At 43.7% G+C, this 24,321-nt stretch overlaps 1 protein-coding gene across 2 annotated transcripts in view; it reads left to right on the top strand.

Annotated features, from left to right (window-relative positions):
• The first annotated feature begins 5,555 nt into the window (after positions 1 to 5,555).
• The window catches only part of tmem63a (transmembrane protein 63A), a 32,870-nt gene continuing 14,104 nt past the window's right edge, over positions 5,556 to 24,321 (top strand). The window contains exons 1-2 of one of the 2 annotated variants that reach the window (XM_015948048.3): positions 5,556 to 5,723; positions 23,548 to 23,712. In XM_015948048.3, the coding sequence (XP_015803534.3) occupies positions 23,569 to 23,712 (144 nt within the window). In that variant the 5' untranslated portion in view covers positions 5,556 to 5,723; positions 23,548 to 23,568. Of the gene's footprint in view, positions 5,724 to 5,751; positions 5,853 to 23,547; positions 23,713 to 24,321 lie in introns of those variants that run through there. The other variant, XM_054748291.2, reaches the window with a different exon arrangement.

Below are 24,321 nucleotides of genomic sequence, written 5' to 3'. Positions count from 1 at the left end.
CTCCTTCACTGCTGCTACAACCCTCACAGTGACAGCGTGTAACAACCGTGCTCTCAGTAGTTGTGATGAGGCAATGCTGAAGCAGGCGCTGGAGTGAGAAAGTGGGAAAGGCATGGAGACAGAGGGAAAATGAGGAAGAGGAAGGGTCAGGTGAGGAAGAGGAGCTGGAATCATAATTCCACTGTCAGTTACACTGAACACAACTTTGTGTCTTTTGTTACAACTTAATAAATGTCGCACAAGTGAAAGCACCTGAACGCAGCACAACAGCGCTCCCTGGTGTCAGAACATGGCATGCATTAAGCTCCTCTAAACAGAAAACCTTTAGATTCAACATTATAAAGAAGAAATTCTCTTCTAACGTTTCTTTCTTCAACATTTACATTTAAATAGTTTTTAATGAGCAAGTCACCCCCAAATCAACTTTTGTTTTTGTTAATAAACACACAAATGAGTATCTAATTGTGCTGTAGACATGTGTAGTCAATAAATTGGCACTTTATTGCATCTTAGTTAAAATTTAAATATTCTGCCAAAAACTGTCAGGGTTGTGCGGTCGTCCGGTAAAAACTCTACACTGCATTTGAATTTAAACCTGCCATCGCTATTGGCTAAGAGGTACACTATGATGTTAGATGGTACATTACGATCAATCAATCAATCAAATTTTATTTCTAAAGTGCTTTTCAAACAAAGTGTGATTCAAAGTGCTTTACAAAATGACCCCACATTCCCATAACAGGTTAAAAACATTAACAAACATATGCAAGCACACGTACACACACACACACAAGTAAAAATTATATTAGGCTGAGTCCAGATGAGCCAAGTAAGGTAACGCAAGGAAACGCCATCAGAGGAGCCGTCTGTCCCGGCAGCATCAGGTCTTCCACACTAAGTCAGGGCGCTCATTGGAGGGGGAGCATAGGCCTCCACCTATAGAGCGCCCAGGAAGCTACAGTCGACCACCGCTCCCGGGGCAGAGGGCCCCTACAGAGGAAACACTGGATTAAAATGAGTAAAAATGTAATAAAAGAGCTAATATAAATGACAAAAATTAGAAAATAAGTAATAAATAAAATGATATAAACAGTAAAATAATAATTTAAATAATAAAACTGTGCTAAAATATAATCATATAGAACATGCAAAGCAAGTAATAAAATATAATCATGTAAAACGAGAAATAAAACTGTAGAAAATATGTCACGATGTTGTTGTGGGCATAGCGATGGGTACGGAATTCGGTACTTTTTAAGGTGCCAACTGAATTCCATAGTACCGACTGAGCACCGATCACGTCATTTGAAACGGTGCCTCGTTTCGGTACCCGTCCTTCATAACGAGAAGTTGCCTAGACAGCTGCGCATGCGCAAGAGCGTTATGTCGTCGGTCGCTTCGAGCCAGTTGTAAACAGAGCAGCATGGTAGAAAGAACGCACGCTAAAGCTTGGGTCCACTTCACTAAATGTGATGGGTAACTGGGTGATGATGAAACCAGCGACAACGATCTAAGTGAGACATCCTCATCTTAATCTGCTCCGGTAGGTAAATAAAATGTTTAAGATAACGTTAGCTTGATATGTTAGCTTCCATTGCCACCATTGTTATCAGCTAATGGTGCGTTCGCTTTCTCCTCGGAAATTCTAACTTCCCAGTAGGAAAAATCAAATGAAAAAGGACGCAAAAGGAATGAAGATACACGGTAAATTTAGTTCACAGTAAAGATGTTTGCTTCAGTTTAATTATCAGCTTATAAAACTACAAGGACGATGTTAAAATACAAACAGTTGTATGTTATTTATCGTGATATTTATCAAATATGGTTATATATTGAGAAATATATATATGTTTTATTATAAAAGAGAATTAAAATATTAAACACGCAAAAGTACCTAAAATTGGTACCGTTAAGTACCGTTATCGATTCCTAGGTACCAGGAATTAGTACCGAATCGATTCAAATGTCAAAGGTACCCATCCCTATGTGGGCATCTGCATTAATGTAGTTGTTAGTGGCTCCGCCCTCTCGGTCTGACATCACGTTTAATGCATGCAAACACTCACCTGTTTACAAGTGTAAATAATTTATTAAAATAAGGCTGAATGACCTCATAAAACAATGGAAACTAAAATAAAAATTGTAAACTCTGTTGCAAACTCTGCCACATTCTAATTAGAAAAGATTTGTTTTATTAAAATCCAAACGCTTTTATTTGCACCTATTAATTTTTTTCATCAACCCGAGTTTTCCAGCCCCATCCATCTTTTAATTACAAATATTGCAAATGACTTCATTTTCTCCTTTAGGATGGTTCTATAGTATTGAACGTGGACTCTGGAGGAACTGGAAGGCACCTGATGGCGAGCCTTTAGGTATCTAATGCAATTCTGCATCAAAAACAAAATTTTTCTCTAAAACCACTAATATGTACTATATTTAACCCTTAATGTGTCTCATTTACGGATGCATCGATACCACTTTTTTCCAAACCGATACAATAACGATACTTGGATCTGAGTACTCGCCGATGCCGATCACTGACACCGATACTTCTACCACACAAAAAATGCAATGAATTGGAATACCGGTTTTATTTTCTTCTCTGTTTTCAACAGGAAAATACTTCGAGGTAGATAAAAACTTTAATATATGAATAGAAATGATCACAGAACTTAAATATTAGGTTAACAGAAATGACAAGTTACAGTGAAGCCTCTTTCAGGCAACTGCATTGTAATTTTTACCGACACTGATGTGCATCCCTAGTTGCATCATTTAGAATAGTCATCCGCTCTGCAGCAACGGGTGCACCAATAACGTCTGAGTTCATAAATAACATCAGAAACACAAATACAATAAACAGAGAACTTCGGGTGAACAGAAAGTATGCTTCAGCTATCGTTTTTGTAGAATTAAAGTTCTCCAACGTTATGTTTTCTTCCACACCGTCTGCTGTGCCCTCATCCTGCTCCATGACCTGAGGTGAAGGACGACACAACAGCATCAGCAGGTGATGCAGAGAGAGAGAGAAGACCACCGTGACTCGCAGCGGTGAACAAAGACATCGAAGTCTTGAAACGTCAAAGAGTAGGATGCAAACTGTCACGTCGTTGTGATATTAAAACAATTTGAAAGGTGATGTCAAATGCAGAAAACTAATACTGTTTAATTTTACCAAACCTGTAGAACAGTGAAGATCTCTGCTAACAATTAAAAATAAAACAGCTAAAGACAAACATTCATTTTCTTATTTAAAAAACTAATAAAAATAAGGGAATTTAATGAGAAACGTTTTCTTTCTTTATTGAGCATGTAAATCAATAGACAACCCAAAGCATTCAAAAAGTATTCGGAAAGAAACCCATACATATGTATATATATATATATATATATATATATATATATATATATATATATATATATATATATATATATACATATATATATGTAGAACATGTTCAATAGGAAGGGAACAAAGCTCTGGTAGTTTATATAACCCCCCCAAATCAAATTTCAAGAAAGATAAAACAAAAAATATATATATATTTTCCCTACACCGAGTGTCATAGCCATTTTCTTATAACATGTTTTATCCTCAATCACACAAACAAAATTTACATTTTTTTATGTTTCATGCCCCCCCCCCCCCCCCCCCCAATATTCACAGCTCTCAGTTCACCAACAATAGACAATTACAATCAAATGCAACACCCTTACAACTTTTCCTCCTCCTCCATGTAATTAATTAGTATAATTTCTTATACTTCTCTTTAAACTTATGCAATGAGGGACTTTGCTTTAGATCCTCACGTAGCTTATACCAAACTCTTACACCTGTAGCAGAAATACAAAATGACTTTAATGTTGTTCTAAAATATGCATGCCTAAAGTTAAGTTTGCATCTGAAATTATATAGGTTATCTGGTTTTATAAATAGCATTAATAATTTGTTTGGTAATAATTTCCTATGCACTTTAAACATGAATGTTGCTGTATATAGTTGAAGTAAATCTTTAAATTTTAGTATTTTAGAATATATAAATAACGGATTAGTGTGTTCTCTAAATCTAACATTGTGAACGACTCTCAGGGCTCTCTTCTGTATGATAGACAAGGGTACAATAGATGTTTTATAAGTGTTACCTCACACCTCTACACAGTAAATAAGATAGGGATAAATCAATGAATAATAAAGGACATGGAGTGATTTATAATCCAAGTACTGCCGATCTTTATTCATAATATAGATGCTTTCCGCAACCTTATTATATACATGTTTAATTTGTGGTTTCCAACTTAATTTACTATCAATTATTATTCCAATAAACTTCACTCTTATTAGAAAAATAGCTATCGGTAACAGGGATGATTTTACATGTTAATAACTTGTCTAAAATATCCCCTTCAAAAGACCCAAACTATCAGTTTAAACACAGACAAACCTGTAAATGTTGGATCACATCCTCATTTAACAAGTGACTGAATACCTGTTACACATTTATTGCTCTGGTTAATATTTCGTACTGAACTTGTGAAGGCACTTTGTCAGGATAGAAATCTAAACAAATGTTGTTATGATGTCTGTTTTTTCACCATGTTCAGTGCCTTGGACTTTCGTTAAGGTGCTATTCAGAGAAAAGTTGTTTCTCAGCTGGCGAGGGAACTGGAGGGGCAGGTCCTTTGAGTAGTTTATAAATTCGTTATAAAATATAAACACATAAACAAAATGTGTACCTTTGTTAAATTATTACATTTCTGTATCAATTTCTGTGTGTGTTTATTCAAATTCAAAAATATTTTATTAATCCCAGAGGGAAATTGATTAAATTATTAGAAAAATTATTAGATGAACTTGATTATTTAATGGTCTTTGAACTAATAGTTTTATAACTGAAATGTTTGATTAGAAATTATTCTGGTAAATATTTTTTTAAACTAATTATAGTTATTTGTTGTTTCCTGTCAATAAAATCCATCAAGTACACGGTGGATGCAGTTTCAGCCAAAGGGCCGCCAGGGGGCGCATGAATTGAAGAAGTTTACGCAAATATAATTTATTTTAAAGGGCAAGACATTTAAATATATTTTGGTTGTAAGCATTGTCTTTTTCATGTGCATTTTTAAAACTAGAAATTCTATCCTTTCCAATGCAACAGCAGAAAGATTCCCAAAGGAACAACCAATATGCACCAAAGCGTGATAAGAAAACATTCAACTAACTTTTTAAAAGGACTTAAATAGCTTTGAGTTTAGGTAGGAGTCATTCAGAGTGTTTATTCAGGCTACAGTTATGTATGGATGTAAACCATGGACTTATGTAAACCCGATTCACGCATTAAAAACATATTATTCCATATTTGCGTTTTAGAAAATGAATTTTCTAAATTACACGGGCGAAAATAACATCTACATTCCGTCTATATTTACAACGCATTTTATTCAATAAAAAACAAAAAATTAAAAAATGCGTTTTGGAAAGTTTTAATTGGAGTTCCGGGGCTCACGAGACCCGTCCTACTGAGTTGCTAGTTCTGCGCATACGCGGAAAAGCGAAAGGGTTCTCGTCGTATGGAACATGGGGTTTTACTACTCTTTAAAGTAAAAACAGCATTTAACATACCACAAAAACACGAATAACGAGTCAGTGAGTTGTTAGCTCCGCTCAGACAAGTAAGTCCAGTTCTGTCCGCGTCTGTGGACTTCACTTTGACTCCCTCCAGGTAAGCTCATTCTTGTTTACATGATTAGCAAACTTGGTGTAACTCCAGACACAGTTTTTGTTTTTCTGTCCTAAAATATCTGACTTGTTAGCACTCCGCAGTAAGTTTTTGTGTGACTTCCTGACTCTGGTGAGTGTTTAGATTTAATCTTTACTACATCCGCTTGTTGTGTTTACTGATTTGGTCAAAAACTAACAGCTGTGTGAGTTAAAACCTGCCTTCTCGTTCCTTTGGAAAGGCTGAAATCTCGCCAGTTAGCCCCTCTGTTATGTGGATAGCTTTGATTTTCAGCTTTTATAAATAACAATAATTTAACTACTTATCAGCACTCTAATGATTTCATCTATTTACGAAAGTACTGGGCGTGAGACTAGTGTGGGTAATTTGTGTGTCAGACAGGAATTGTTACAGATTACTGAACAGAAACCGCCCTGTTTCTGCAACAGGCTTTTATTTATGCCTCCATCAAGAGATTTTCTGCTCAGTAAAAAATAAAACCCTCAGGTCTAATTCATAAAATTAAATGCTCTTAAACCACAAAACAGATTAGTGGGAACTGTACTCGTGTACAGGAATGTTTGCAAATTCCTCAAAAAGTAGGGATGCACCGATCAGGTTCTTTGCTGTCGATCACCGATACCGATATCAAAGAATGCTGATCACCGATACCGATATCAAAGAATGCTGATCACCGATACCGATCACGTGGATTGGCCAGAAATTTTCTACAACATTATAATGAGTGCCACAAACTACATAATCTGGAAATAAAGGAAATGTAACCTAATCTAAAATGGTCTGTACTAGGGTCGTCACGGTGTGAAAATGTAACCTCACGGTTATTGTGACCAAAATTATCACGGTTTTCTGTATTATCGCGGTATTTTTTAAAAACGTGTTACATTTTCACACAACTAAATAAACCCTGTATGTCAGGAAAATATTGTCCTCAGTTTGTGTCTAAATTTAGCCTAAAATGTGTTATTTTGTAATTATGTTGTTTATTTGTTTACATTTTTTCCCTTTAGTGTTTAAAATACCAATATTTGCCCATAACTTCTTATTTTATGTCTGTTTGATGTCATCATTTTAAAAATATTAGATCAGATGATACTCAGTACTCAAGTAGCCTTCTAATCAGATACTTTTTTACCCTTACTTGAGTAATAAACCCTATATCAGGAAAGTATTGTCCTCGGTTTGTGTCCTTCCAGTGAGCGTTGCAGATGTGGGAAAATGTCATCAGGCAGTAATCGTTAAATTCATAATTATTCTCGGAGAGAGACCAACTCTTATCTGCCCCTGGGAGCCCCGTAATGCATAGCGTCATTTCAACATGGCGGTGTCCGCGACACGGTTTATATGCAGGTAGCGGCGCTGCGGCTGCTTTATATAGCGACTCGTTGCATTCTCCCTCAACCCAAATCCTCGGATCACGCATTTTAGCTAAAACGCTAACGTTAGCTTGCCTTGCGTTGACTGTAGAGTTGTGGGTGATGGTCACGCAGATGTGTCATGAGATTTGAAGCGTTGCTGCCTTTCACAGACACTTTTTCTGCACGTGCTGCAAACAGGATAGCCGTCTTCTATCAACTGTCCCTCGGCATTCTTCAAATATCTAAAAAATGCCCGTACTTCCCACTTTGTCTTCTTTGAGGGATAATAAATGTCCTGACTGAGTGCTGCCGTCTCCTCCTTTGACCATTATTTCAGCTTTAGCTTCAAGAAAGTTTTGGTTGTAAACAACAAAGTGCGCATGTGCCGCCGGCAACTTCAGCAGATGATACGGTGGCTGGTAAGGGTCACCGCGCCTACACCGCAGCCACGGTAATCCACCGAGATAATATAGTTTTTAAAAACAAGACGGTTATTATTATTGTCAACTTTTTTTACCGGGGTTTACCGCTACACCGGTTACCGTGACAACCCTACCTGATCGGTCTGCTTTGATCTATTTTGAAAACTCCGATCAAAACCGATAGGGGCGCTATCGGCCGATTGCGATCAAATGCCGATCCATCGGTGCATCCCTATCAAAAAATAAAATTTTATCTAACTTACTTTAGTGACGCTATTAATATATTTGTCTAATAACAAAATAATAAATGTATTGGGTACAAACCTACTCTTCACCAGAATTACACAGGGGTAAACATGATCAGTATATGAGGACATCAAGTTTTTCAAAGTTGATGGAAAATGACCTCTTTGACCTTTTCAGTGCATTTATTTGTACATTTAATGTCGTTTTCAATATTTAGAGTTCTTCACTTTCTCTTGTTACTTTTATTAAAATATTATTTTAACTTTCACTGTTATTAAGTGTTCAGCTCTCATAGTACAAAAAAACCTGATTTGTTTCTTGTAATTGGTGTGAAAAATGTGAAATTGCATAGTGCCAATTACTGCACAGTGACTTTTCACAAGTTGTTACCTAAATTATCAACGGGTTCTGCAGAGCTTGATGAGCTGCTGAACAGGTGATTCCACCACAGAACCAGGTGAGTTGGAGCAGGAAAACAACTAAAACATGCTGGAGCTCACGAGGACCAGGGCTGCTGACTCCTGATTTAAACTATAATGAAAAGAAACTGGATGTTTGGGCCCAATGGCACTATGGCAGGAACTCAACATCCACCCTTCCAACATAGCAGCATATAAACATGGACCCTGTCTCAAAACTGGACCGCTACAGGAATGAAGTGGTGAAGGTGTGTGTGTTGTTTGTTTTTTTTTCTTCAGCTGAAGCGTTTCTCAAGAGTGCATTTAGAGGGACATTATGGAAGTGTGACAGCCAAAACATGTATAGAAATAATAAATGTCTTCTTCATACGTTCTCCTGCAATGCCCTGGTCCTGTAGAATGAGCCCTGGCATTTTTACTGTGATTGCCTGTTTTTCTGTAAAATCACAGAAAAAGAGAGATGCTCGGGTCGAGCAGGCTGCTTCATGCGCGTTCACGCTCAGGCATCGCCCGTAGCATTTGCTATCCGTAGCTTTAGCAGCAGAGAGAGAGGCAGTGCCACTTTGTCGCTGTTCCTAACGCCTAGTGACAAAGCTAGCTACATTTCTGAGGACCCTTAGCTACTTTCTGTACAACTTTCTTCTAGATATTTCCTGCTAATTAGCAACAAAATAGCCATTTTCACTCCGAACCGTTCTTTGGTTTGACGTTGTTTCAGCTGTCATCAAGGATATAAATGTTACAGATATAAAGGACGTCACTGGCGCTTTAGCTCACCTAGTAAGACGTCTGACTCTCATGCAGAAGACCTGGGTTTGATTCTGGGTGTGAACATAAATTATTTAGAGTTTATTTTTTACATTAATGGTATATTTTTTACAGTAAGATGCCCAAATTTTTATTTGAGACTCGCCGAACGGCATTGAACTCACAGATAAAAAAGATGTGGGTTCAACTTTCATTTTGGAACAATTTTTCAAGCAAGGGAAGGGAATGATCTGAGCATGCAGGAGGACTGATCCATCATAAACCTTTGTCGGCTGTGCTGAAGAGAAAGGTACAGAACCAAATTATTTAATTAATTAGCTGCATGTTCTCCTGTCCTCTGTCCTCCGGACCACACACACACACACACACACACACACACACACACACACACGGGACTGTCTCAGCTGTTATTTTCGTTAAGGAGTGTGCACGTACAGCATGCGCACCTCGTGCACGAGCCTGCTATTGAAGCTGCTGTTACGCTTTTGGCCTGAGGGGGCGATCACGAGCATAAAAATTCAAAAGTCCGTAAAGTCCCTTTAAAGTTTGATGTTTTTGTAGTGGTCAATTATCTATAGGTTTTACACAAAATCACTCAGATTTTGTTTTAAACCATCATTTCTACTAACTAACTTGATGATTATCATATAGATTTTTTTATGTTTGGTCTCATTTAGAGCTTACACTTAATTTAGAAAAACGGTTTTGTATAATTCATTTAGGCAAGTTATTATAGTTCAGAAATATTTGTTTTACAAAATATCAGCTGACTTTGTTTAAAGTTGAAAAAGGGTTTCAGTTTTACCCTCTGTGGTAAATGGCCTGTATTTGTGTAGAGCCTTCTTAGGGTTCTACAACCCCCTGTTGAGGGTCTGACCTCATGAGGAAATTACTATGCAGTGATTTTCTCCAAAATGACTGTGCTTAAATTGCTCTGAAAAGCAAATAATCACATCAGCGCCAAGAAACTTCATTTCCCATGATGCTTTGCACACGGAAGCATTGTGATGACGTCACCGCCTAATACCAGAAACACGATCTGCGGGAGGCGGGAGCTTGGAGCTTTCCCGCGACTTCAAAGACTATAAATCATGAATGAGACAAAGAAACCTCGTTCTTTTGCCCAGGATACCTGGCGGTGAGGACACGCTTGTCGAACGCTCCGACTTCTTTGAGCACGCGGAAGCTCTAAGTGCCAAGTTGAGCCACGGAACTGCTGGAAACTAAACTGCAAGCCCATCAGATCTGCTCGTTTCTGCTCCCCTCCAGCTGATGTTTGAGGACACAGAACTGCGGAGGGAAACAACAACTCCATCCAGCTCTCAGAAACGCTGTAAGTTGTCAAACTCAGCCCAAAAGGAACTTCGTTTTCTTTGGGTCCAGCCCGTGGAGAAACACTTGTGAACGCCAAACAACGGAGAAAGCATCAAACCGACGGATGACGCCGGAAACTGCGGAGAAAAACGGAGAACCGTCAAGTCATAACAGCGGGGGACGCCTTGCTGCTTTGGTGATCAGGAAACTCATTTTTTTTCTCTCCTTTTCTTCTCCCGTTTCCTCTATAGTCTCAAATAAGCAATAAACCGCGTCTATTGCTTAAAAAGTAGCTTCGTGTTTTCCTCTTTCGTCCCAAACACGTCCGTCGGGTCATTTTGAAAGAATAAACTGCTTATTGATCATTGTTTGGTATCTTAAAATGGTTTCTGTCATGGCCAGGCTGAAACTAAAAGATATTAATTTGTGATTAATCTTTTGTGTTGTTTCATGATCTTTTGAAATGTTTTGAGTGATTTAAGGTTAAGTTACTACTGATTCTAAGTGCTTTGGAAGTTAAAGTGCAAGTTGCCACCCACACTTTAGCCAGACAAAGGGGTCAGCCATCTTGTATTCAAGACTCCATTTTGAATCCATACACACGCACACACACATACACACTACTCCTTTGTGAGAACAAAGGACCCCATTCATACATCCTCCATCACATGCAAACACATCCATCTTCAATCATATCACACGGTTATTATTCATCTATTCCACTGTTTATTCATTTGACAAATTGTTAATTAAACGTTATAAAATTCAGATTTTCGTCTCCAGTAGCTTTGTTGTGTCGAAGAGAAGTCTCTGCTCCAAGGATTCTACGAACTTCAAGAAAGACTGATAAGAGTTTTGGATTCAATTTTTCCCCGGAAAAAGGGGAATGGTGCCCCGTATATCTAAGAATATCTTAATTAATTAATAAATCAGTAAATATTCCCATATTTACAGAATTTATTGAAGAATCCAAAAGTAAGTTGAAGCTTACTAATTGTTCGCTCCTAATAACCCCAACATTTTATTGGTGCCCCGTGTGAGGCTTGGATACACAGAGATTTCTATCCGGCACAAACAAACAAATAAATCCAAAGAGCTTGAATTAAAAAATAATCCGTTGTTCAGCCTTGAACCAGCAACAGAGTGGTGCTGATTTCGCTGAGCAGGAAGCTGCATCGAACTCTCACCAGTAACTCAGTGCTTCTTTAAAGGTGCAACGTGTAATTAATTCTGGTTAACCTTTTAGGTTAAAATTCAGCTTTTCCTTAAAGGTGCAACGTGTAATTAATTCTGGCTAACCTTTTAGGTTAAAATTCAGTTTTTCCTTAAAGGTGCAACGTGTAATTAATTCTGGCTAACCTTTTAGGTTAAAATTCAGTTCCTCATTAAAGGTGCAGCGTGTAAGTAATTCTGACTAACCCTTTTAGGCTAAAATTAACTGCTAATTTAGCGACTTTAACTCACAGTGGCTATTGTAACTAACTGAAACCTTCACTCAAAGACTGATAACACCTTGTTTGCTAATATTCTGAAGGAATAACTAGCATATTTAACACTGCAAGTGTTGTAAGACGTTGCTACGGCAACGCACCAGCTTTTGCTAAAATACTGAAAGGAATAGTATTTTAAGCGTCAGTCACGGCATTCCGTGCAATCTTAAAACGCTAAAACCTGTGCGCACAAAGGTTAATTTAGTGTTTTTCTGCTACAAAGCTAGCAGTTGCTGCCCAAAAGGTGCAGCTTGAGCTATCTGCAGAAGCTCTACTAGGCTATTTTTGGTTCGGTTGTTAAAATGGAGGGACAGAGTAGTGACCTGACCAACTCCCAGCAACCAGGTGGCGCTGCGGCCCACGACTATGAACCTGGCCTACTTTCTGGACAATTATTGTCCAAATTGGTCGCGGTTGCTCGAGAACCCGACTACCCTTCTAGGGATTTCACTGAAGAACAGCGTAGCGACGAGCTAGAAGCTGTAATTGATCAAATAGAAAACCCGGATGGTACAAAACCAATCCAGGTTCACTTAGCTAAGTTAGCCTTGATCCTCTATCAGAGAGAACTCCAACATGATCGAGAGATCATGAAGCTCCAGAGCATGCTAGCTGAAAGGCAGCAAAATGGAAGGCTGATCGAGGAAGACGACACCCGCACCGATTCTGGGGAAGATGGGGAGGAGACCCCGCCCCCCTCTGCTGATGACAACAGACAGTGGGAAGGGGGGAAACACCATGACTCTCTGGACGGAAGCACGCCGCAGGGGAGAGATGAAGCTTATCTGTCCCAACCTTCGGCCCCGTTCCCTACACACACTATAGGGCATTCAGGACCACCTAGGGGCCGAGGGCAATTCGCCCTCGAACCCCAGGTTGGACCACCACCCTCATCTTCACGGCCTTCTCAATCAGTGAGAAGTCGACCAGCTGAGCGGCACCTCTATTTAGACCGCTCCCCCAGTCCACGAAGGGTGCAAGGTGCCGGCTGGGGTTATGCACAAGCCCAACCTGCACCTCCACCATCCACCCATCCTAGCTACTCCGGTATTCGGCATGCCGATAACCAGCTGCAGGACAAAGCATCATACGCCAGTCCGTACCCGGACAAAACGTATTACGCAGATGCCCCAGTTGAAAGACGCAGGCTGCACTACGCAGACGTGCCCCGGGAGGAGGATCTCCCAGGACACCCACGTGACGTGCCAGCAGCCCGCCACAACATGCCGGACCCCGATTTGGGCCCCAGGAGTCAACATTGGGAGCCCAGAGCACACCAGCGATATCCAGCGCCCTCTGAGACAGACCGTGGGTCAGAGTCAGAGGATGACGCGCCGTACCGTGAGTCAGGGCTCCGTGTACGTCAAATTGAATCGCTAGCTAAAGACATAGAACGTTTTGATCCTAACACCAATGAATCCAATGTCGACGATTATCTCCGGGAGATAGAACGTTGTCTGCTTGATCTTCCAGCACCCTCTTCAAGGGAAAAGCTCAAGCTAATTTGGAAAACCACATCTAGAACGGTGCATGGTTTCATGGAAACTCTACCATCTGACATTCGAGATCGGTACTCCTCGCTCTGCCGAGCGTTGAGAGATGAATACGCCACGTATGCAGACTCTGCGTCAGCTACAATGGGGGCCTTCTCCATCAAACACGGGAGGAACGAACCCCCCAGAGAGTATTATCGCCGACTCAAAAGTGCTTATTTCCAAGGTCGAAACGGCCCTGGGCTCGAGGAAGACCCTGCCTTCAGATCCCTGTTCATTCACAACCTGCACGAGTGTGTTCGCTCCGAAGTCTCAATGTATTGTCGGATGAAAAAACTGACAACTCAGGAGATTAGGAGATACGCTCAACAGGCTTGGGAAGCCGGCGGAAAGCCCCAAAAGCCTGACGCACATCACCGCGTCATGCACCTAGCTCCTGACGCCGAGCCGCGTTTGGAGCTCGAAGGCACAGAAGCTCCACCCACTAAGCCAAAATCTGCTAAACCTAGACCTGTTAAACCGCGAGAGCAGTCCCAATCTCCTCAACAGGGGAAGGGGGGTGCTGATTGGCTGCCTAGGTCTGGACAATCAGACAGGAAGTGGCCCAACCAAAACCAACGGCAAGCAGGTCGGAACAGTGGAAGGTTTAAGGAGCGCCGCCCACAGGTAGGTCCCGAACACGAGTCCGCAGGTGAGTACTTGACCAAAGCCGACGTCCAGGAGATGTTTCAGCAGTTTCTAGCTAAACAGAAGGAACAGCTGAGATCTGCAGAAGAAACCCCTGCACCAAAGTCGTCTTCTAAGAAGCCAGACCCAGAGCCAACGTCCGCATGACTAGGCGTAGCTCAACCCCCCAGCGTGGCCAGGACCTACTTGATCAGCTGGGGGAACACTACTGGTAGATCACAGGAGTCTCCTGAAATCTACCCCCCAGAGAAACCTGATGCTAAATTTCTGAAGTTCCTTGGTGACTTAACAAACCATGATCATGCTCGCCGTTTGTACTGTAGCACCAACGTAGGTGGGTGCATACAGGTTGATGCTCTGCTGGATACCGGCTCAGAAATGACCCTGATGTGCTCCACACTGTTCCATCGCGTGTCTGACACCATGCGGTCACTCGGGAAACCAGTCCAGGTAGAGCCCTGTGACCTGAAAATCACCAGCTACACCCAGACCCGGGAGTGTATCACTCACCGGGCGTGGCTGGATATCACCTTCCAAGACATGACTCTGGTTCACCCGTTTTATGTCTGCCAGCTAGACACTGAACCACTTCTCATTGGTCAGGACCTGCTTGAACGTCTAGCTCCCCTCATCGACTGCCAGAAGGGTCAACTGTGGGCCCAGGTGGACACACCTAAGCCCTGGAACCCAGATAGCAGCCGACCATCCTCCATTCTTGAAGTCAGCATAAGTGAGCCGCAAAACCCTTGTTCCAAGGTCATGCCCCTCCCTACAGCTCCCACAGACGATGTCCGCCTGCAAAGGCATGAAACCGCTCCTGGAACTCCGTTCCGCACACATTCATCTTTTCTCTGCTCGCTGAAGAACGTCAGCCTGCAGCCATATGCACCACACATAGTTGGTGGTCTTACCATCAACTGCACCCACATCTCAGATGCTCGCCTTGCTCTTTGGTCTGAAAAGTCAGCCATCAGCCAGCAGACGTTTGAACACCTGCGTCAGAAGGACCCCCTTCTGGTCAGTGTGACACGTAGCCATCGGCTCTTGTCACCTACTTGGCCGCAGAGGCTCCTGAAAGCGCCAGAGGTCTGCTCTCTGACTATCCAACTTGGAGCAAGACAGCTCACACATACATTCAGCATCATACCACAGCTTGATCCACCTGCACTCATTGGAGCAGATCTGCTGGTTCGACTAGGTGCCCAGCTGGACACTTGCAATCAAGTCCTTTGGGCCCGGGCCACACCTTCCTCTGAGCCTCGCTCAGAAGGCCGTGAACACTTGCTGTCCGGACAGACCATTCCACAGGCCTGCCGTGCAGTGGTTGAGGCCAGCACGGTTCTGCCCCCACTGGTCAAAGGAGTGCCTGTTCGTCTAACTCTGATGAAGCATCAGAAGCTGCCAGGCACACAGGCCTTCTTCCAGCCATCACCACACTTCTTGGAGCTCAACTTAGCCGTCTGTGGCACGCCACTCTTGGAGCTGAACAATCGTTCTGCTTACTTGTTGGTCGAAAATCCGACCCGGAGTCCTATCCACATGCCGGCAGGAAAGCCCTTGGGCATGCTGATAGATAGCTCATTCCATGACTTCGAACTTTCAGTCCCCGTGATCGGACAACTTCCGTTGTTCTTGAACGACAGACAGGTTGGTGCAGACACATTCAGTACTTTCCCTTCACAAATGATTACCATCAAGCGGCATGAAGCCCTTCCTGAGGAACCCATTTGCAGTGCAACCTTAGATACTGACGGCGGTCAGTGTCTAACGGTTTTTGCAATAAATACTCAACCCTCTGAGTCACCGGTTGAAAGCCCGGAACACCAGAGACCCTCCTCCTCTGAACCTTATGACGGCTTCGAGGCCGAAGTCAGCCAGCAGCTTGACAAAGCGGATGCGCTGGAGTCAGAGGAGCAGAGAGCAGCGCTTAGAAGCCTGTTCTATGAGTTTCAGTCCATCTTATCCAGGGACTCCCTGGACTGTGGACTCACAAACCTGCACACGGTTCGCATTCCGACGAACCCGAATGCCCCTCCTACTTTTGTACGTCAGTACAAGATTCCCCTCGCTGCTTATGAGTCGATCCAGGAGATCCTCGATCAGCTGAAGGAGAAAAACATCATCAGAGAGTGTAACTCCACTTACAACTCTCCCATCTGGCCGGTTCTGAAACCGACTGGGAAATGGCGTCTCACCATAGACTATCGTGCACTGAACAAACAAGTACCTCTCTCCAGGTGGCCTATGATCCATTTAGATCAGGAGCTAGCCAGAGTCAGAGATGCTCGTTTCTTCTCTACGGTTGACGTAGCCAACGGCTTCTGGACCATGAAGGTTGAGCCGGCGGACCAGTATAAGCTGGCTTTCTCCTTTGGAAATCGCCAATATACTTGGATTCGCTGCCCCTTTGGCTACTCTAACTCACCTGCCGAGTTCAACATCTTCCTCCACAAAGCCATGTCAGATGCTGCTTCCAGAGGGAACCTCATATATGTCGATGACATCTTGATGAGGAGTCGAACCTTCGAGGAGCACCTGGCCGAACTCCGTCACGTGCTGCAACAGCTCGCTGACGCCGGAGCTAAATTGGCGATTCTCAAGGGACAGTGGTGTCGAACCAAAGTGGAGTATGTTGGACTGCTGGTTGGCCCTAATGGAGTCGAGCCCCAAGCGGGATGCATTAGAGCCATTCAGGACATCAAAGCCCCAGCTAATCTGACCGAACTCAGGAGCTTCCTCGGAGTCTGCAACTACTCCAGGCAGTTCATTGAGGAGTACGCTGAAATAGCGAGGCCCCTCACTGAGCTGCTTCAGAACGACACACCTTTCGTGTGGTACAGACCCCAAGAACTCTCCTTCCAGTTCCTAAAACAGAAGTTGGCGTCCGCACCCTGTCTGGCTTACCCAGACAAGGATAAAGAGTTCTACATAGAGGCTACTTTCTCCTCTCACTGCCTGAGCGCTGCTTTGAAGCAGAAACACGATCAGGACATGAGAGTTGTGGCATACGCCAGCAAGCCTCTGAGCAAGGTGGAACTCCAGTTCTCAGACTGCGAGAGAGCTCTCCTCTCTACAGTCTGGGCCGTCGAACACTTTCGTAGTTACATCGGTGGACAGAAAGTGATCATTGAAACGTGTCATTAGCCTGTTACCTTCCTAAACAGCCAGCATCTGCGCGAAGGAAGAGTGTCAAACAGCCGCATTGCGACGTGGATGATGGTGCTCCAAGGATATAACATTGAGGTCAAGTATGGTCAGAACACCAAGCTAGCGCTAGGACAAGGGCTAGCTGGCTGCCAGCACTGTGACTCTGACTCCGTCATGGGCCCCCTGGACACACCTGCCGCAGTCTACCCAACCGCATCCAATCATCGCTACTTTGATGAGAATGTTTGCCAAGGGCTTCCGAAAGTTTACACTGATGGATGCTCCTACCTTCACGAAGGCCAGCTCCGTGCTGGGGTTGGAGTCGTTTGGGTTGACTGTGACACTAAGCAACCAAATCACTACCGGTTGGGCCAAAAGTCTAGTCAGTACGCCGAAATTGCTGCAGTGTTGATAACCCTCCAGCAGGCGGCAGCCTTGGACATCACTCAAATCGTCCTTTGCTCTGATTCAAACTACGCTAGACACAGCTTCATCTCTCACTTCCCCATGTGGAAGGAGAACCACATGAAAAACGCCAGGAACAGAGACGTGAAACACTCGGAGTTATTCCTAGCGTGTGATCTGCTCACCACTGAGAAAGGCATAATGGTCTACTGGAAAAAGGTCAAAGGTCACTCCAGGACCCTTGGTCCAGAGAAAGATGGTAATGACGAAGCTGACCGCCTTGCTAAGCTCGGTGCTGACCAGGGAACCTGCTGGGAATTCAAAGACGAGTGGCTTCCACCCAAGGCCGTTCACGAGGTCTGCGCGATTACTCGTCGCCATGCTAAACAGGCAGACGAACCTCGGACCGTTGAGGTACCCGTGTTTCTAGGCAGACAACCACATGACGCGGACCTAGTCACCATGCAGGAACAAGATCCTGACCTGAAGCTCATCCGCGAGCTTCTCCAAAAGGGCCCGATGTCTAAACAACCGTCACCACCTATTGGTGCAAGCCAAGATTTGGTAAACCTGCATCGTCAACTCACGCACCTGAAACTACAAAACGATTTGTTAGTTTACATGCGTGACGATCACAGCCCGCCGCGCTGGGTTGTTCCACTCGACCACAGAGGAGTGATGCTTGCCTACGCCCACGACACTCCGGTTGGAGGTCACCGCGGAGCAAAAGCTACCCTCGCGTCACTGACAGAAGTAGCATATTGGCCGTCGATGTCCAAGGACGTACACAGCTATGTCCAAGGCTGCCTCATCTGTGCCCAGTTTCAACCCTCCCAGCCGCTTGCTAGAGCACCACTGCAACGCAGGGGAATAACCTTCCCTTGGTCCCACCTGCAGATCGACTGGGTTGGACCGGTTCCCAAATCGGCAAGAGGAAACAAATATATGCTAACTCTAACTTGCAGTTTCACAAAGTGGGTTGAGTGCCTTCCAGCGCCAAACGATACAGCCGTCACAACCGCTGTACTGCTGATTAACCACGTTTTCAGTCGATGGGGACTTCCACTCTGCATTGACTCTGACCGGGGAACTCATTTCACATCCAGTGTAATGACGTCCCTGTTTGAACTTCTGGGAGTGGAAGTGAGATTCCACCTCCCCTATCACCCACAGTCATCCGGACAGGTCGAACGGATGAACCGCACGGTCGTCTCTATGCTCAAAAAGTACGTCTGCTCCACTGGGAAGGACTGGGACGTCAAGCTCCCTCTGGTCCTGATGGCCATACGGTCCACTCCACAGCGATCCACGGGGGTTACGCCCTTTGAGATGATGACCGGCAGACTGATGACTCTACCACTGCACCTCCTGTATCACCCAGAGGATGTCAGTGTTGCCACTGCCTATACCGCTCATCAGTATGTGGCAGACTTGAAAACACACCTCAGAGCTACGTTCGCGCACGCTCAGAAGAAACTGGAGACCAACGTAGAAGGCGCTAAGGCCTACTACGACCAAAAGACAACCAGCCGCGAATACGAGGTGGGTGACAAAGTATTCTACTTTCGGTTCGCCCAACCGGCACGCAAAGCTAAGAAGTTCCTGCCCCGCTGGTCAGGACCATTTGAGATCGTGGCAAAACTCTCTCCAGTTGCATACAGGTTACGCATCACCAAAGCGAGACAGGAGCCTGTCTACAAATGGGTGCATGCAAACCAAATCAAACCCTACGTCAAACCGTCCCCGCGGGTACAGAGACCAGACTCCCCGCAGGAAGTAGACGTAGTCGCTATATAGTTCTATGCATGGAAATGAAAAAGGGGGGGAAGTGCACGTTTAACCCACTAACATGTACTAACCGACAAAGAACCAGCCCCCCCCCCCCCCCCCCCCGCCGTCACTTTCACTAACCAAGAGAAACTCCTTCCTAGACCGCTAACAGGAAGTACTTACTAAAACCTTACAGGGTACTCTTGTAACTGTCAACCTACATTCTGCTCTGATTAATGAATCTCTACGTGCAATCAAGACTTTGTCTGAAACCATACATCAGGATATTGTGTACACATGAGTGGTGAGAGATTTGATGCAGGACCTGCTCAGGGAAGTAAGTTCCACGCTGGACAGCTTGGTTGAAAGTCGTATTTCCCCGTACTTGGTACCACTGGACCTGCTCAAAGTTAGCTTGACAGCTGCTACCCCTCTACTGTGCACCTTTCATAAATCCACCTAGCGTACAGCCTAGGCAGTGCAATTCCCATTCATGGTGATGCAGAAAAATTAGAACTCGGTTTCCTGTTATGTTCCCATGATTGTGACACCTCACATCTATAGGTTTAGGTCGATGCTGAACATTGGTATTTGAAAGGACGGTAGGCATTTCCACCTTGAACTAAAAACCTGGCACTCCATCACCTCAACCTCGAACAGCATGATTCGGAGATTGAGATCATGGACGCTTTCCAGGGTTATAACTTTACCATCGATTTAGAAATTGACCAACAATTACTGATTGAAGGAACCAAATTTGCTGAGTTCACACAAAACCCGCGTGAACTTACTTTGACGCCCAAGACGCTACATTGACACAGATTATACAACCTTAATCTGCACATTGGTCGCCCTGGGGATGGGATGGCTCATCACGGCCGTGATTGCTTATTCCGCCTACAGGCGTGTTAATAAACTCCAAGATAAGATGCACTTGCTCACCTACGGTGTGCCTCGTGACCGCGTTCGGGGAGAATCCAAGCGTGAATGTACCACACCTGTCTAAAGGGGGTGAGCAACATTTTCTTTATTATTTTGTAACCCTAAGAGTAGTTCTCACTTTAGTCTACCTCACATTTTTATCTGAGTGTTGCATTATGTCACATTCTTTATAAGCTACACACTGAATGTATGACCTAAGAATGTATTTTATGAGACCTCAAGGTTGCTATGAATTTTCTTGGATGTTATGTGTTATATGTTGTTTTTTTTTTTGGGTTTTCTGTATTTTTGTTTCGTACTTGGTCACATATTAACTAGTGGTTATGTGCCGGCCCAGCTCAGTCTGTCAATGACTCTGTCTGACGCACCAGCACATTGTAGTACCTCTTAGTTTTATGGTCCTTGTTTTAGCCCAAAGACTGTCCTGATCCACCCTTTGGACCAAAAAGGGGGGAATCTTGGGACCACATAGGTCAATGCGCGTTTGCGAACTATGGACCTCGTACATCACCGCGTGCTCCATAAACTGAACTGTATGGCCGGCGGTGAGATGCCTTTGTGTCCACTCGTGGAGTTAACCGCCCACCGACCTTCCTCCTTCTACACTACTACCTCTCGCATGGACGACATCATCATTGCGTACCACCTGCGTGAGTGGCTTCTTCTCGTTATGCGCGTTGGGGACTATCCCGTTTCCTATCCTCTTTGTGCCTGACCAGGATCAAAGACCAAAGGCGCCAGGATCCAAGACAAAGACCAAAGACAAAGGCGTCCAAGGAGACCAACGTCCTAAGGGACAAACCCACCTGTGCTTCCGACAATCAAGTCGACCTACGTTCATGAGGAACAAACCCATCTGTGCTTCCGACGATCGAGCTTTGGGCGCGATCCCCGAAACCAAAAGGGGGAATGTTGAGGGTCTGACCTCATGAGGAAATTACTATGCAGTGATTTTCTCCAAAATGACTGTGCTTAAATTGCTCTGAAAAGCAAATAATCACATCAGCGCCAAGAAACTTCATTTCCCATGATGCTTTGCACACGGAAGCATTGTGATGACGTCACCGCCTAATACCAGAAACACGATCTGCGGGAGGCGGGAGCTTGGAGCTTTCCCGCGACTTCAAAGACTATAAATCATGAATGAGACAAAGAAACCTCGTTCTTTTGCCCAGGATACCTGGCGGTGAGGACACGCTTGTCGAACGCTCCGACTTCTTTGAGCACGCGGAAGCTCTAAGTGCCAAGTTGAGCCACGGAACTGCTGGAAACTAAACTGCAAGCCCATCAGATCTGCTCGTTTCTGCTCCCCTCCAGCTGATGTTTGAGGACACAGAACTGCGGAGGGAAACAACAACTCCATCCAGCTCTCAGAAACGCTGTAAGTTGTCAAACTCAGCCCAAAAGGAACTTCGTTTTCTTTGGGTCCAGCCCGTGGAGAAACACTTGTGAACGCCAAACAACGGAGAAAGCATCAAACCGACGGATGACGCCGGAAACTGCGGAGAAAAACGGAGAACCGTCAAGTCATAACAGCGGGGGACGCCTTGCTGCTTTGGTGATCAGGAAACTCATTTTTTTTCTCTCCTTTTCTTCTCCCGTTTCCTCTATAGTCTCAAATAAGCAATAAACCGCGTCTATTGCTTAAAAAGTAGCTTCGTGTTTTCCTCTTTCGTCCCAAACACGTCCGTCGGGTCATTTTGAAAGAATAAACTGCTTATTGATCATTGTTTGGTATCTTAAAATGGTTTCTGTCATGGCCAGGCTGAAACTAAAAGATATTAATTTGTGATTAATCTTTTGTGTTGTTTCATGATCTTTTGAAATGTTTTGAGTGATTTAAGGTTAAGTTACTACTGATTCTAAGTGCTTTGGAAGTTAAAGTGCAAGTTGCCACCCACACTTTAGCCAGACAAAGGGGTCAGCCATCTTGTATTCAAGACTCCATTTTGAATCCATACACACGCACACACACATACACACTACTCCTTTGTGAGAACAAAGGACCCCATTCATACATCCTCCATCACATGCAAACACATCCATCTTCAATCATATCACACGGTTATTATTCATCTATTCCACTGTTTATTCATTTGACAAATTGTTAATTAAACGTTATAAAATTCAGATTTTCGTCTCCAGTAGCTTTGTTGTGTCGAAGAGAAGTCTCTGCTCCAAGGATTCTACGAACTTCAAGAAAGACTGATAAGAGTTTTGGATTCAATTTTTCCCCGGAAAAAGGGGAATGGTGCCCCGTATATCTAAGAATATCTTAATTAATTAATAAATCAGTAAATATTCCCATATTTACAGAATTTATTGAAGAATCCAAAAGTAAGTTGAAGCTTACTAATTGTTCGCTCCTAATAACCCCAACACCCCCAAGGCTCTTTACAACTCTATCAATCATTCACACACACACATTCACATGCTGGTGATGATGAGCTACAATGTAGCCACAGCTGCCCTGGGGCACACTGACAGAGGCGAGTTCTGCCGAGCACTGGCGCCACCGGTCCCTCCGACCACCACCAGCAGGCACGGCGAGTATAAGCTTGGTTTATGCTTGACGCATTTACTTTCCGCGCGGTGATGCGGCTCGCGGCTGGAACGCGCTTCACAACTCGCAGCGTTTATGGTTTGTGCGGCTCGTCTCTGCGGAGAGCCAATATTCTCCCAAACTGTAGGGGGCAGCATGGAGCTCTACGGCATGCATCCAACACTACACCATAGTAGAAGTAAAAATGACTGTTTACAACATGGCATTCCAGCATTTTTAACAGCGTTCTCGTCTTTTCCGACAGTGCGAGCTATTTCTCTCCAAGAATTATTAACAACATGTTGATCACGGTGATCTCTGAGAGCTGAATCATACAAATGTCTGTATTTACGAACCTCTGCCATACTAGTTCTTGCCGGTCCGCCATGTTTTTCCGCGTCCGTCCGTCTGCGTGGTTAGAAATTTTCCGAGGTGCGCGTTGCGGAAATCTTGGGCCGTGCGGAGACGCGGTGGAGGGGCGTGGTTGTTAAAATGACGCAAAATGACGCAACTTTTCCGCACAGAGCCGTGCGGACCTCGCGGACGCGTCAAGCATAAACCAACCTTAAGTGTCTTGCCCAAGGACACAACAGCAGCATTCTCTAGTTGAAGCCGGGATTTATTTTTAGTTTATTACAAAAGTTGCGTGAGATCTATCACAAAACTCGGAGAGAAAGCCTTATGGTCGACCACTTTAATTGTCTGGTATATTTGCACCCAAACAAAACTAAATAACACATTAAAATTGTAATTATAACGTTAATAATCATAATGGTAACTTTTATTTCTGTGGTTCTCTGCAGACTTGTGTTCCAACTCCTGGGATGTCTTTCCCCTGGATCTCCCTGGTGGACCCAACCAGCAACACGTCCATCAGCTGCTTCAGCTCCAACCAGAGCACGGTCCTCTCCGGACTCGAGTTCGGAGGAATTCCAGTCGTCCTGCTGCTGAACTTCTGTGTTTTCATTGTATGTTTCTATCTGTCAACTTCACCTTCTCATTCCAGGTTTTGTTTTGTTTTTATGTTAAAAGTGACGACATAAAATATTTTCTTTTCTTTAACATCACTAGGATCAAGTTAGAGATTTAAAATCTTGTGACTAAATTATCAATATTTTCTGTAATTTTTAACCAAGTTGCTTTAAATCTTTTGAAACTAGTTACATTAGGGCTGGGCGATACGGCCCCAAATTAATATCACGGTATTTTGGGGAGTTCACCTCGATAATGATAAATGGATAACTACCGTAAATCCTCTAATACAGGCCCAGGCCTTTATTTACTCCAGCGCATCCTGGTTCAGGCCTTTATTGGAAGGAGGCCAGAATTAGAGACAGACCTCAGTTTCAATTTGAGCAAAATAAACTACTAGTAGAATGAATAAAAACAAGATTTTGTGTCTGTTTGATTCTATGAAACACCAGTTTCGTTTATTGAAGATGTACAGTTGACATTGTACGTACGTATGCATATAGAACATTTACAACAAACACCATTATTTCGCTGGAGGGTTTACCCAACGCTGAAGCGATCAACATAACAAACTATCTCGTGTGGCAAATCTCATATTACACTAC

The sequence above is a fragment of the Nothobranchius furzeri genome, chromosome 2 (assembly GCF_043380555.1).
Source record: "Nothobranchius furzeri strain GRZ-AD chromosome 2, NfurGRZ-RIMD1, whole genome shotgun sequence".
Lineage (NCBI taxonomy): Eukaryota > Metazoa > Chordata > Actinopteri > Cyprinodontiformes > Nothobranchiidae > Nothobranchius > Nothobranchius furzeri.
This window is presented reverse-complemented; position numbering and strand designations above follow the sequence as displayed.